This window comes from Sorex araneus, chromosome 6, assembly GCF_027595985.1.
Source record: "Sorex araneus isolate mSorAra2 chromosome 6, mSorAra2.pri, whole genome shotgun sequence".
Lineage (NCBI taxonomy): Eukaryota > Metazoa > Chordata > Mammalia > Eulipotyphla > Soricidae > Sorex > Sorex araneus.
The window spans coordinates 5,650,886-5,663,826 of record NC_073307.1 but is presented as its reverse complement, the minus strand read 5'-3'; the positions used below and the strand labels follow the sequence as shown (position 1 = coordinate 5,663,826).

Below are 12,941 nucleotides of genomic sequence, written 5' to 3'. Positions count from 1 at the left end.
TCCCTGGAGGTGGAATCCAAGAAAGGTATAGGGGTCAGCAGTCTGAATTTTATTGGGGGCAATTTGAAAGCCAGACTGAGTAAACACACAGATTATTTGATTGCAGCAGAGAATAGTGGCCTGTGGATTAGATCCAGCAAGCAATATATCATCCATATAATGAACCATATAAATGTCGGGCCATTGTGCCCTGATGGGAGCAAGAATTTGAGCCACAAAGTTTTGACACAGTGTGGGACTATTTGCCATTCCCTGGGGTAAAACTTTCCATTGAAAACGTTGCATGGGCTCTTTATAATTAGTAGCTGGCAGAATAAAGGCAAAACGGGGGCGATCATCAGGATGCAAGGGAATTGAGAAAAAGCAGTCTTTTAAGTCAAGTACTATCTTATACACTTCTGAAGGAATGGCTGCTGGGGATGGCAGTTCAGGTTGAAGTGCCACGAAAATGACCATGGCTTTATTTACTGCTCTTAGATCCTGTAGCAGTCGCCAACTGCCGTTTTTCTTTCTTATAACGAAAATGGGTGTGTTCCAGGGGGAGGAGGTGGGCTCTATGTGCCCTGCCGTGAGTTGTTCCTGCACTAACAGCTTGGTGGCCTGTAATTTTTCAATGGGAAGGGGCCACTGGTCCACCCATACAGGTTCATTGGATTTCCACATGATCTTATCAGTATGGGGTGCAGGAGGAGCAGTGGCAGTTACTGAAAAAAAGCCTAAGCCTGTGCGGTCATTTTTCACTGGGACGAGGGCTAGCAGCGCAGGCATGCCTTAGAGGTTTCTCCCTAGACCCTTTCCGGGAGAATAACCAGCTGCGAGGAGCATGTCTAGGCCCTTGGTGTCAATTAGTAAGAGGTCCATTTGTGAGAGAATATCCCGGCTCCAGAGATTGACGGGGAGCCCGGGCAGAACATAAGGGCGTACAGTCCTGGATTTTCCCTCCTTGGTGCGCCAATCAAGCGGGGACGAATTAAACATAGGGTTTTGGGATTGGCCTGTACCCTGAAGGTGAATCAGCGAGGGGTTGAGGGGCCACTCTTTTGGCCAGTCTTTTTTGGCAATGATTGTTACATCTGCACCAGTGTCAATCAGACCCGAGAGCTCCTTCCCGTTGATTTCTAAAGTCATCATGGAGGAGGAATTAAAAAAGGCAGTGGCATGGGCCAGATAAGGGGGTGGCTGTTTTCCTGACGGGGGCCAAGGGGCTGAGGGCTGATACCTTGCCACCTCATCTTCCAGGATAGCCCCGTCCTCCGGGGGCAGGGATTCTGGTTCTGGAGGAGAGGGATCGGGGATGCCAGAAATCACAGGATAAAGTCTCGGAGGTGCCTCCACACGGGAGGGCTCAGGTAGGGGAGCAGGATGGTCAGAGTCTATAGTAGAAGAATTTGAGGAGTCAGCCCCCTGCATGGGGGTGGCCTCATCCCCACAGACTGAGGGAGCCTTGGAAACAGAGGATAAGCAGGCCATAAAGCAAGAAGAGAAAAGAAAGGGTCACTGGTAGGCTGTTTCTGCCAACTCGACAGAAATGAAAACACAGGACAAAGGGATTCAACCTTCCACCAGTGACTGTCTTCACTGGGAGACTGTTTCTGTCAACTTGACAGAAATGAGAGTACAGAAAGGAAAGGGTCACTGGTAGGCTGTTTCTCTAACTCGACGGAAATGAACAAGAAGAGCGGGGATGGGGACACTCATAACAAACCACTCAGATGCATGTCTGGCCGGTGAGGAACTTAGCCATAGTGGATCAGCCTGAGAGGTGACTTGCGGCCAGTGTCTAAACCAGCACCACCCTAGACCATATGTTCCTCGTGGAATCGCAGACAGCCCAATCGGACTCCATAACCTTAAAGGGATCTTAAGGATGCCAAGTCAGACTCAGTACAAGGACGAGGATATCCAACACTGCACAATCTCACACACACACACACACACACACACACACACAAGACAAGGGAATTCAAGCCTTTCCGCCAGTGACCGTCTCATCCTTAACACGAGACTGTATTTGAGCCCAGTTCCGTACCAGGGCGTGACGAGACTGTATTCGAGCCCGGTCCCATACCAGGGTGTGCGCCAAGAGAGAGGTGACCCTCAGAGTTACTCACCTTCTTCGTGAGTTTGTCGGCCGACTTGAACCTGACCGCGCATTCGGTGGTCCCCTATTGCCCCACGCTGGGCACCAGGTGTGGGGGTCCGTCCTGGCCAGCAGGTAGGACACTTTGTGGGGCTGAGAAGGGGACGCAACCGAATGAACAGATGCAGAGACACAAAGCAACAAGAAAGAGGAGAGAGAGAGAGAGAGAGAGAGAGAGAGAGAGAGAGAGAGAGAGAGAGAGAGAGAGAGAGAGCGCTTTATTCACTGGCAGCTACAGCATTTATACTTGCTTGCTGGGAGGCAGGCAGTGGTATGGTATGTGTGCCCGGACCCCGTACAAGCAGTAGTCAATCACAGATTGTGACATGTTCATCTATTGTGTCAGGCACGGGTATCGGCTACTGGAATGGTAAGGTCAGTAAGGTCAGTAACGGCAACCTTGTTACAGGAATTTAAATTAGGCCCCTGTTTGAGAAGTGCCAGGCTCTGCCTTACTTGAAGATAAGAGCCAGGATTGAAATATGGCTCCCTACACTGGACAGAGGGGACCTTTGGCCTGGCAGAGCCTGCCAGGCTGGGGTTGGTGGCCAGCACTCAGGAATCATTCCCGCGGGTGCTCAGGCAGCTATAGGCATTCTAGGGTCAAACCCGGGTCAGCCGCGTGTAACACAAGTGCCCTGCCTGCTGTGCTGGTCTCTGGCCCCTGGAATATCTTTTTGTTTTTGCTTTTTGGGTCACACCGGCGATGCTCAGGGGTCACTCCTGGCTCTGCACTCAGGAATCACTACTGGCGTGCTCAGGGGACCATATGGGATACTAGGAATTGAACCGAGGTTGGCTGTGTGCAAGGTGACCTACCCAATGTGCTATCACTCCAGCCACCCTGGAATATCACTGTAATCGAATTATCAGGAGTTACTGGCAAGTGCCCCTTGTGTGAAATTCCCATAACCAACGGGGAAGTCTGTGTTCCCGGTAACCTGAGTGCTCAACTCTCTGTTTCTGAGAACAGTCGCTCCTTCCCGGAGACAGGAAAGCGGGGGGCAGGGCGTCAGCTCAGGGCTGGGGCACGAACGTGGCAGGTGGGAGCCCGGGGAACTCTAAGCGCTCTTGGACTTGCCCCAAACAGCAAAGCTCTGACACGGAAAAGTCTCTTAAGTCTAGGACACACATTTCACCAAGCACATCCGGAGGGTCTAGGACTCGGGTGAGTTTGGTGAACCGCACATTGGCACTGCCGTCCCACCCCCACTGGGTCACTCCCAGCATTGGGCCTGGAGCCCTGGGCTGGCAGTGATGGGGCGTGGTGTGGGAGTGGCCACGTCGGCAGGCCCCGGTGTGTGATTATTCCCCGGGCAGCGCGGTGTGGAAAGGAAGTCGTGCCGGGAGCGTGCGGGGACAGAGTGCGGAGCAAGAGGAAGGGACATCGCCAAGAGCAATGGGTGAGGAAGGAGGCGTGGAGAGGGACGCCCGTGACGGTGGGGAAGACAGGGGCCGGGTCCAAGGAGACGGTGCCGTGTGGTATGTACGAAGGGTCGCGTGCCGGCTGGGCTGGGTGCGGTGTGCGGGGCAGGGAATGTCCCAGAACCTCTGGGCAGCGTGGGTTGCTGGTCTGGGGAGCGGCTGTGTGCAGCAGAAGAGCCCCAGGTGGCACTTGTGGAGAGGGACGTCCAGGGCACGGCGTGGGCCCTGTGGCCGGGCAGCCCAGCTGTGAGTGTGCAGACGCCGTACGCAGGGTCCACTGTGAGTGAGCAGGAACGGCCACCCCGTGGACAGGTGTGGGGCCTGTCAGAGGACGCGTCTGAAGGGGGGATTCACTGGGCAGGCTGGCCGCAGGGGACCGGGCTGGGGCGGGGGAGGAGGGACAGGCTGTGAGCTGCTGGTGGGGCCGCGAGGGCCTGGGTGGGGCAGGACCGGCCCTGGCCGCTGGGCACCTTCCCCAGAGGCGCTTTTCACTCTCCTGCAGTGTTGACTCATTTCTCCCTGCCAGCTGTGAGGTGAGGACTGTCCCTCCGCCGGGAAAGGAGCTGAGCGGGCGCGTTCCTAGACTGTCAGGTCCCGGGAGGGAGTCCTGCTCGCACGTTGACCAGACAGACGCGAGGCTGCAAACCAAGGCCCCTTTCTTGCTAGCTCAGCCTAGGGTCCGAGTCTCACCCAACGCAGTGGCGTCTGGACAAAGGACCCTGACTCCGAACTCTAAGCAGCTTATGTAGGCTTTGGTTACAGAACCGCCTTTTCCCTAGGAATTGGCAATGTGTGTCCCATCCTGGGCTCTGTCCCATCCCCTGACCTCAGGGCCCAACACTTTGTTTCTAATTCTTGGTCCCCGTCCAGTCCCGAGACTCCACTCCCTCGGCCCTCTCCATTGGCCAGGCGCCACTGCCCAGGCCCCGACTCTGGTAGGCTGCTGCCCCGGGGCGGTTTTCCTGCCCAGGGTGACACTGTTTCCTGAGGATTCGGGACTTTCTGATGCTGGGAACCGAGACTTAGGCCTGCTGAGTTTCGTCCTTAGAGTGGAGCCTGTGACGGGCCCTCTTCAGCCTCACGGGACCCAACACTGACGCCCTGAGTCTACGCCCCGGAAGGGCTCCCTCTGCCCTGAAGTGTTTCCTGCCTTGGGGGCTTGTCACTCGTCATTGTTCACTTGGGGGCTCGTCACAGCACCCCCGAGTGTCTGAGCGACACTATCACTGTTTCTCCCGTTGTCCCTTATGGTTCTGGCCGAGGCAGGGGCGGGAGGGGGCGTTCGGAGGTGCTGGGAGCTCTTCCGTCCTGCTCTGGTCATCCTGCTTAGGTGGCCCTCCCCCTCCCCCCTCCCAGCCAGGCACTCAGGTTCTCCGCTTCCCTGAAAGAAGGGCCTTAGCAGGTGGGAGTGGGAATCCTTTTTAACCCTGTGTTTTGTGGGTTTTTGGGGTTTTTTTTTACAGCTTTAAACCAGAGACAAATGACCACCATGATTGACTCTATCCAAATAGCTGAGGAGCAGAACGTGACGGAAACAGTCGCCATCCCCGGGAGGTGAGAAGTTCCTACCCGGTCTCTGCTCTGGGCGGCCGGGCTGTGAGCGTCGGGGCCAGCACCGGGCAGCCGGCTGGCCCTGCAGTCTCCACGCTGCCCCCACTTGGAAAGGACTTGAGCTCAGATCCCAGTGACGGGCGGTGTTTTGGAAAAAGGGGAGAGGCAGGTGGGCAGGGGGCGGGAGGGCAGGGGTGCAGGGGGAAGGTCAGGACTCCAGCACAGTCTCTGCCGGCCTGACCTGCGGCCGGAGCAGACGCTCCCGAGCTAACTTGGTCCATGCTGCACTTTGGGGGCCTGGGGAGCCCCTCAGCCCGCCTGGAACTCTCCCTGCCTTGAGGGAACTCTTTGTGATGCCTGGGTGAGGCTGTCCTCGCCCTGAGAATCTCCTTGAGGACCAAGTGACCGTTTGCTTTAAACGTGCACAGTGAAGTGATGGATCCGGAAGAAAAGTACAAAATGAACCACAAGAGGCGCGGACTTGCTTTGATCTTCAACCACGAGCAGTTCCACAGTCTCCTTGGCCTGCCCCACCGCTTGGGCACCTGCGTAGACCGGGATAGACTCTATACCAGGTACCGTGTCTGGGTGCCCGTGGGCCTCATCCTCCCGTAGGGCTGCCGGGAGGCTGGGAGCTTGGACACCAGCTGGGGCGATGCTCCTCACCTGGGCTGGCTCCGGCGTCCCGCGGGTCCGAGCAGCTTCCCTGAGCATCACACGAGGTCCTGGCACTGACCCCTGCGGCCCGCTGGTCAAGACTCATTGGCGGGGTCCCCAGACTCCCGGAGGCCAAGGAGGTGCCTTACCCACGTCTGCAGAACGATCATGTTTGTTTTTAAACACTGAATGTGTGGGGGGTTTTGGCGGGGGATGGGGGGAACCTGGTGGCCTCCTGGTTCTCACACAGGAACCAGCGTGGGTGGTGTGCGGGGGACCCTGTGGGGTGTCTGGGAATGAACTTGGGTCGGCCCTGTTCAAGGCGACGCCTTAGTCGCTCGACTGTTGCACTGGCCCTCTCGAGCAGCGCCTGAGTTTTGCACCAGCTGGAGTTCCCCCTCTACCACCTGGCTGGGTGCGCCCCTAAGAATCAGAAACAAAGCAAGCGAGGGCGCCAGAGTGGATTCTGGCCTGTGCCAGCACGTCCGCAGTCTAACGCGTTGTCAGAACCGTGTCTGTACCACGAGGGCGGCACTTGAGCCGGGAGAAACCCCAGAGGATTGGGGTGAGCAGGGAAAACCCTCAGCGTCTCATTGGGCGTCAGTTTCTCCCGAGGGGAAAGTCAGTGTGTTTGGTATGGCTTGGGGGTCGCCCAGCTGTGCCCAGGGCTTCCTGCTGGGACTCGGGGGGCCATCTGGGCGGCCAGGGAGTTGGGCCCCCACCTCTTGCGCTACGGCTCTGACCTGGAGGGTCAGCTTGTGTGTCCTGTAAGTGGGCGTCCAGCCCTCGGTACTGTCGGGCTGTGGGGCGACTCGGAGTGGCCTCCAACTTCGCTTCCTGTTGCTCCCCAGGTTTCTGGAACTAGGTTTCGAGGTGATTTGCTACAACAACCTCAAAGCGGAAGACGTACTGTGCAAGATGTATGAAGGTAGGTGGACGCCCTCCAGTCTGGGGCGAGAGCCCGGCCTGGCCGCTCTGGAAAGACAAGCTGGATGGTCCGTTTCTGTCTCTGTCTTACCCGGGTCCCAGGCAGGGTGTTCCTCCTCCACGCCAGGGACCCTTGCAAAGTCTCTGGCCGCCAGTGCTGACTAAGGTCCAGCAGACATCTGGCTGGCCTGCTGCTCCAGACAGGAATGCTGAGGCCACTTCATGACCACAGGTCAGGAGGACACGACTGACCACATCCCAATGCCTCCTTGGCCGCGTGCGCTGTGGAGCCACACTCCCATTCAGCTGCCTGCAGGCCATGCCCCTGGGCTCTTGGGATTCTGACATCAGGGGACCCCTTCAGACCTCCTCTCCTCCCTGCATGCTTTTATCCGCCTGTGGAGATGGCCGTGCACTGAGCCGTGGATTCTCCTCTGAACACTGAGCACTCACCTAGGTTTACCAAATAAAAACAAAATGGCTCTTTCCAGAATATTCTAAGCGGCAGATGACAAAAAGCTCTGATTGCCAAAATCACTGAGTACTTGAACAGGGCTCCCCATAGAAGTCCCTCCCATGAAACCTTGTTACTGGTTTTTTCCACATGCAGACATTGCTGCGATAGTTTAATCCTTAATTCAGTGGAAATTAATCACATGAAAGTCACATGAATGAATGTGATCTCTCATTACTGTATTCTCGGTGACATTTTTGGGACCTGAGGTATGGCCACCATGATCCCTTTAGTTTTTGTTATTATTCTGGGTTTCTTGTTGGTTGGTTTGTTTTGGCACAGTGCTCATGGCTAACTCCTGGCTCTGTGCTCAGGATTCACTCCTGGAGTGTCTGCAGGGAGCACGGGGGTACCGACTGGACTCAGGTAGAGCTAACGAGCACTTGTTTCTCTCTGAACATCAGCGTCAACCGCCAGCCACGTCGATGCCGACTGCTTTCTCTGTGTTTTCCTGACCCACGGCGAAGGCAGTCACATTTATGCCTCCGACGCTAAGGTGGAAATGTCCATGCTGACAGATTTCTTCAAAGGCGACAGGTGTAAGAGCCTGGTGGGCAAGCCGAAGATCTTCATAATTCAGGTGAGACGGCCAGCGACCATGAGGGCACTGACACACTTTCCAGAGCGACTTCTCCGGGTTCTGAGAGGCTTTGACATGCCATCACTGAGAGTCGCAACTTGAACCCTGGTCATAATCCCACCCTTTCCTAGAAAGAACCGGTAAAGAGTCTCCGTCTTTGACACCCACGGAAGCCAGGGTGAAGACCAGCCGAGAATGGGGACCACACCAGCCACCTCCCATTCCTGGCTCCCCCTCGATAAATGGAACACCTAGAATATTCCTCTCTGGGACAACCGGGCAGCCACACATTGTGCCTGGGAATGCATTACCCTTCGTTTGAGCTGAGAGGGCTGGAGCAGGCCCCTGAGCATCCCCCCTAGAGAGATAGAGAGTCAAGGGTAGCACCATGACAGGCTCGAAAGAAGCTGGAAGAAAAGAGACCTTGGTTTCACTTCCAGAATAACTGGATGTGAGCACAGATACCTGGTATTAAGCCATGATTTCCCCGAAGTGGCATAGCCAGCGAGGTCAACTAAGGGTTACCAATCAGATACAGACAGGAAAGTCCCTAGTATATAACCAATCAGATGCAGGTGGGGAATAACCTTTCATCACCACTACGGAACTGATGGAAGTCTTATGCAACCCTTATACTCTGACTCACAACCAGTCGGCTAAGGACAAGTAGTGGAAAGTCCCTCAGACCTGGCCCAGGTGGTATGTGAAAAGTCCCTGTTACACAATGCTATGGGATTAAAACCCCTCACTTTTGAGACACAGGGCCACTCGTTCCAAGAAGCCTCCGGCTGTGTGGGTGAGCCGGCGAGAGCCCTACCTCCAGCTCGTCAATAATGACCCTTTGCTTATTGCATCGCCACTTGTCTTCTCGTGGTTCCTCCAGAGACATCTCGGCCCGGTTTTACACCCTAGATAATTCAAAAGAAATTCCGAAGCTCTGGCACCTCTCCGTTGGCGGCATCTGCTGAAGCTCGAGGGTCCCCATACCGTTTTTCTCCTCTCGACCTGCTGGGGCCACATGGCTGTTCTCGGGCTGTCCCCGAGCGAGACGGCCGTGCGCTTCCCCAGCTAGCCCTAGGGCCTGCTGAGCCATGCCGACATCAGTGGGCCCCCATCAGCCCTGCTGCTGCCTGTGTCATAGGCATGTCGTGGTGACAAGCATGACGAGCCTGCCCAGCCCGTGGACGAGGTGGACTCGACCCCCCTGCCCGACAGCAATGAGACCCAGGTGGATGCGGCGTCCGTGCATACACTGCCTGCCGGGGCCGACTTCCTCATGTGCTACTCGGTGGCTGAAGGTGCGTGGGCCCAGGGATCTCTGGCTTTGGGTGGGGGTCCTGAGCGTCACCAGGACGAGGCTCCTTCCTGGCGAGTGGCCATAGGGGTCCATTAGTGCCCATGTTTTGATGTAGTACTGATGCACTATTTATTCTGTACATGATGCAGTGCTTACTGATGTAGGTAGCACTGTAGCACTGTCCTCTCGTTCATAGATTTGCTTGACTGGGTACCCAGTAATATCTCACAACAAATTGTGAGACTTGTTACTGTTTTTGGCATATCGAATACGTCAGTGGGAGCTTGCCAGTCTCTGCTATGTGGGTGGAATACTCTCGGTGTAGGTAAGGCTAGTAATATAGAAGATCCTGTGTGGAGCACTGAATTAGTAATACAATCAATCAATCAGTCAGTCACAACCACAATATCCCGTTAATCACCGATTTCTCGGGCGGGCTCAGTAACATCTCATTTTGTCCTTTCCCTGAGATCTTAGAAGTCTATTTTGACTTGGCCCTCCTAAGGATGTTGCACTGGGGGCTCTTCAGGGTCAGGGGAATGAGATCCAGCTTGTTACCGGATGTTGCATATGAATACACCATGGGGAGCTTGCAAGGCTGTCCCATGGGGGCAGGAAACTCTCAGAAGATTGCCAGTTTCTCCCAGAGGGAGAAGGAGGCTAAAGATATCTCGGGGTGGGGAGGGAAGCTGGAGCCTATCCCCTCCGAGGGGCCCCGGGAAAGACAGCCCAGCGTGGGGGCAAAAGACTCTCTGTTGTTCAGACTATTAGACATTGTTATATCCCTTGCCTTAATTACTTGTAGAGCATTATGAATATTAACTTAATTGTGAGTTCTGAGGTGTAAAGAATTGGCAAAACAGTTTTTGAGACATAAAACAAGTCCTAATAATGGATATTGTATGTGTATTACACAAGATTTACCTAACTATTTAGTTCCTTGGATAATTAGTAATACAATATGTAAAAATAAAATTTCCCCTACACCTTATATAACACTGTGCTTTACAAAGTTGTTCATGATGATTTGTTACGGGCATTCACTGTTCCAACCCCAATCCCACCACCCTTACTCCAGTTCTCACAACCACCCCTGAGCCTGCCGCCTTGGCAGACCCTCAGTGATTCATTTGATAGTGCTCGGCTGACTTCATACTTGAGTACCTGAGCCCTGGGCTTCCGGTTCATTTCATCACTCTCCCAGTTCTCAGCCTGTAGATATTTCACCATCTGGGTCACCTCACTTTGGCTTTCACTGCTGATTTGTGCTTTTTTTCCACCCCCCCATCAGCCTCACTAAATGTTTTCCAAGTCTGTATTCTCAGAGATTTAGCTCTTACTGTCCCCGTAGTCTCTGCTGTTTCTGCATGTTACACCTATGGAGATCAACTGATAGGTAATACTGAGTTTCAGTTTTGCTTTATGATTGCCATGAGGTTCAGAAAACAATGTTGAACTCATTTGCAAAGCACCAGTTCACTCCCCACCTTTTCCTCTTCTGGCCTTGGCTGCTGTAGTTTCTGATCAACCTTCACGACTGGCTCTACAAACGGCAAACGTAGAGTTGAACTGAATCATGACCGGTGACACTTGGTTTTCCCACTTGAACTTAAGATTATGATTTCCTGTAAGGCTGAATTCCTCTGGCCTGCCTAGCAAACGCTCTGCAGGAAGGTTGTCAGAATTGAAACGTGAGGATTCCTGCCTGGAAGCGTCTTAATTCCCCGCAGGCCAGCGTGGAGGGTTGCCGTCCGCCCATGGGTCGTGCTGCTGTCGGGGTCCTCCGGGTTCTGAGGTTTCTCCCCTTTCTCTCCCTTTGGGGCCCCTCGGGTGCGAATGCTCCTGTGCCTGGGCTTCAGCGGAGTGAGCGAGACCTCGCCCCGTGTGGGGTTGTCCCCAGGCCTGATTGGCCCTTGGGTGGTGTCTCTGTCAGCAGGCTGTGGCCAGCAGTGTGGGGGGCTGTTGGGTCTGCTTCAGACGGGGGCACTGCTAAGGTGATGCCGTCCCAGAGTCCTTAACAGCAGCTGACGGCTGGGCCCAGGGTGACGAGCCCGCGCTCAGCCTCTCCTTCGTTTCCTGGGCCCTCCCACCGCCAATGCTAGGACCCCCTTCCAAGCTCTCGGCGCTAGTCTAGATGCAGCTGGCGCCACCGTCTTGAATGAATCCCTTCTTGCCCCTGAGAACAGTCCGGGGATGAGTCTGACCATCTCCAAGGAGCCCCTCGAGCTCTCCGTCCCCGACCATGACCCTGTGCTTTGCCTCTCAGGGTATGTGTCGTACCGGAATACTCAGGATGGCTCGTGGTACATCCAGGATCTGTGTGAGGTGCTGGCGAGGTACGGCACGACCCTGGAGATCACGGAGCTGCTCACGCTGGTCAACAGGAAGGTGTCCCGGCGCCGAGTGGACATCTGCAACAAGCCGGGCGCCTTGGGCAAGAAGCAGATCCCCTGCTTCGCCTCCATGCTCACCAAGAAGCTGCGCTTCCTGCCCAAGCCCCAGTGAGCCGCGGCTTCGTTGCGGAATGACTCCGCACTCATCTCGTACCAGGAGGGCCAAACGCATGGTACAGCAGCTTGAATCACGGTGAAGCGTTTTGGCTAAGAATGACAAACATTTGTAATGTTTGATTTTGATAGTATGTCACAAAATTGCACTCCCCATTTTATAAATTTTTTTATTAAAGTTTATGACCTTTGAAAGAGTTTGGAGTTTGTGCTTCTCATCCCTTCATGCGTTGCCAGTTGAGAGCTTGGGTCCGGGCAGACGTGGCGGGAAGGGTGGCCCAGGAGCAGGTGATGGCTGTTCCCTTTATTCCCAGATACACACATAGTTTATAGAGGGTCTCAGTTTACCAGAAAGTCCAGTCACAGAAACTCAGCATCCTGGGCCCATCCCCTCTCCTTCTCTGCTCTGCCCTGGTCAGTCCCAGTCAGTGCTGGACGCTGCAGTTGGGTGACTTGCTAAGCGTCCGTGACAGTGTCTGTGTCTGGGGCTCTTGTGTCCAGGAAGCTGATGGAGGCTCAAGGCCAAACACCGGTGCTGGCTCCCAGCCTGTTCTGGCCCATGTTGCCCGGACACTCCCCCTTGTGAGGCTTCGCTTCTGAGCCAGTCTGCAGGGTCGGGTCTGACCTGTGCCAGTGTCTGTCACCCTGCTCCACAGGTGACTATTTAAAAGTTCAGAGGGGAAAATAAACCAAGCCCTTTTCCCCGCCGTGTGATGGGCTGAGGATTTGGTCAGCAGTGCTGGTGACGGTGCCCAGCGCCTGTTCCGGGCAGAATAACCCCCAAGTCCCGGCTCTGGGGTCCAGGAGCAGCCTCGGCTCCGCTCCCCTGTGCCAGCTCGAGACGAGGGCGGGTCGCACTCAGGAGTGGGCGCCAGCAAGGGCAGCAGAACCCACTGACCGTTTGCGATTCCTCTCTGGCCGGGAGCCACAACCCACACCCCTCATGTGAGAGCAAGAAACCGGTGCTGTGTAAGCATTTAAAAATCATCAGTAACAGACAGAGACCGGAGGGAGAGTCAAGCGGACGCCTCCGGGGAGATCCCGAGCCCTTTCCCGCCGATGGCCGCTTCTCCTTCAGGCGCTGGCAGTGGCGCAGTGGCTGAGGGCGTCCTGAGTCTGCAGAGGAAGGAGAGAAGCGGGTGACGTTGGGGCTCCCAGGGCTCAGGATGCGCAATAACCGCCTGGCCAACACGCAGGCCTGGGGGAGGCTTTCCTGGGTGCCCCCTCGGGTGCCTCACTGGCCCGTGTGTCAGTTGGAGGAACTTTCCCTCTGCCTCATGCTGGGGCCCGGGGGCCCCATGGGATGCCGGGCATCGAACCAGGGCGGCTGTGTGCGATGCAAA

The 12,941-nt window shown here is 55.5% G+C and overlaps 1 protein-coding gene across 1 annotated transcript; it reads left to right on the top strand.

The window, feature by feature from the left end:
- Nucleotides 1–5,054: 5,054 nt before the first annotated feature.
- Nucleotides 5,055–11,596, top strand: LOC101538911 (caspase-6-like). The gene is made up of 6 exons (XM_012933669.2): nucleotides 5,055–5,119; nucleotides 5,545–5,691; nucleotides 6,625–6,701; nucleotides 7,619–7,794; nucleotides 8,936–9,092; nucleotides 11,358–11,596. Exons 1-6 carry the CDS (start codon nucleotides 5,055–5,057, stop codon nucleotides 11,594–11,596), a joined length of 861 nt encoding a protein of 286 aa, XP_012789123.2.
- Nucleotides 11,597–12,941: the final 1,345 nt, after the last annotated feature.

Excerpts from the sequence above, each read along its gene's own strand:
- LOC101538911 (XM_012933669.2), top strand. The coding sequence starts at position 5,055 with ATGATTGACTCTATCCAAATAGCTGAGGAGCAGAACGTGACGGAAACA. Across the intron at positions 5,120-5,544 it reads ACAGTCGCCATCCCCGGGAG|TGAAGTGATGGATCCGGAAG; the intron begins GTGAGAAGTTCC and ends AAACGTGCACAG. Across the intron at positions 7,795-8,935 it reads CGAAGATCTTCATAATTCAG|GCATGTCGTGGTGACAAGCA; the intron begins GTGAGACGGCCA and ends CCTGTGTCATAG.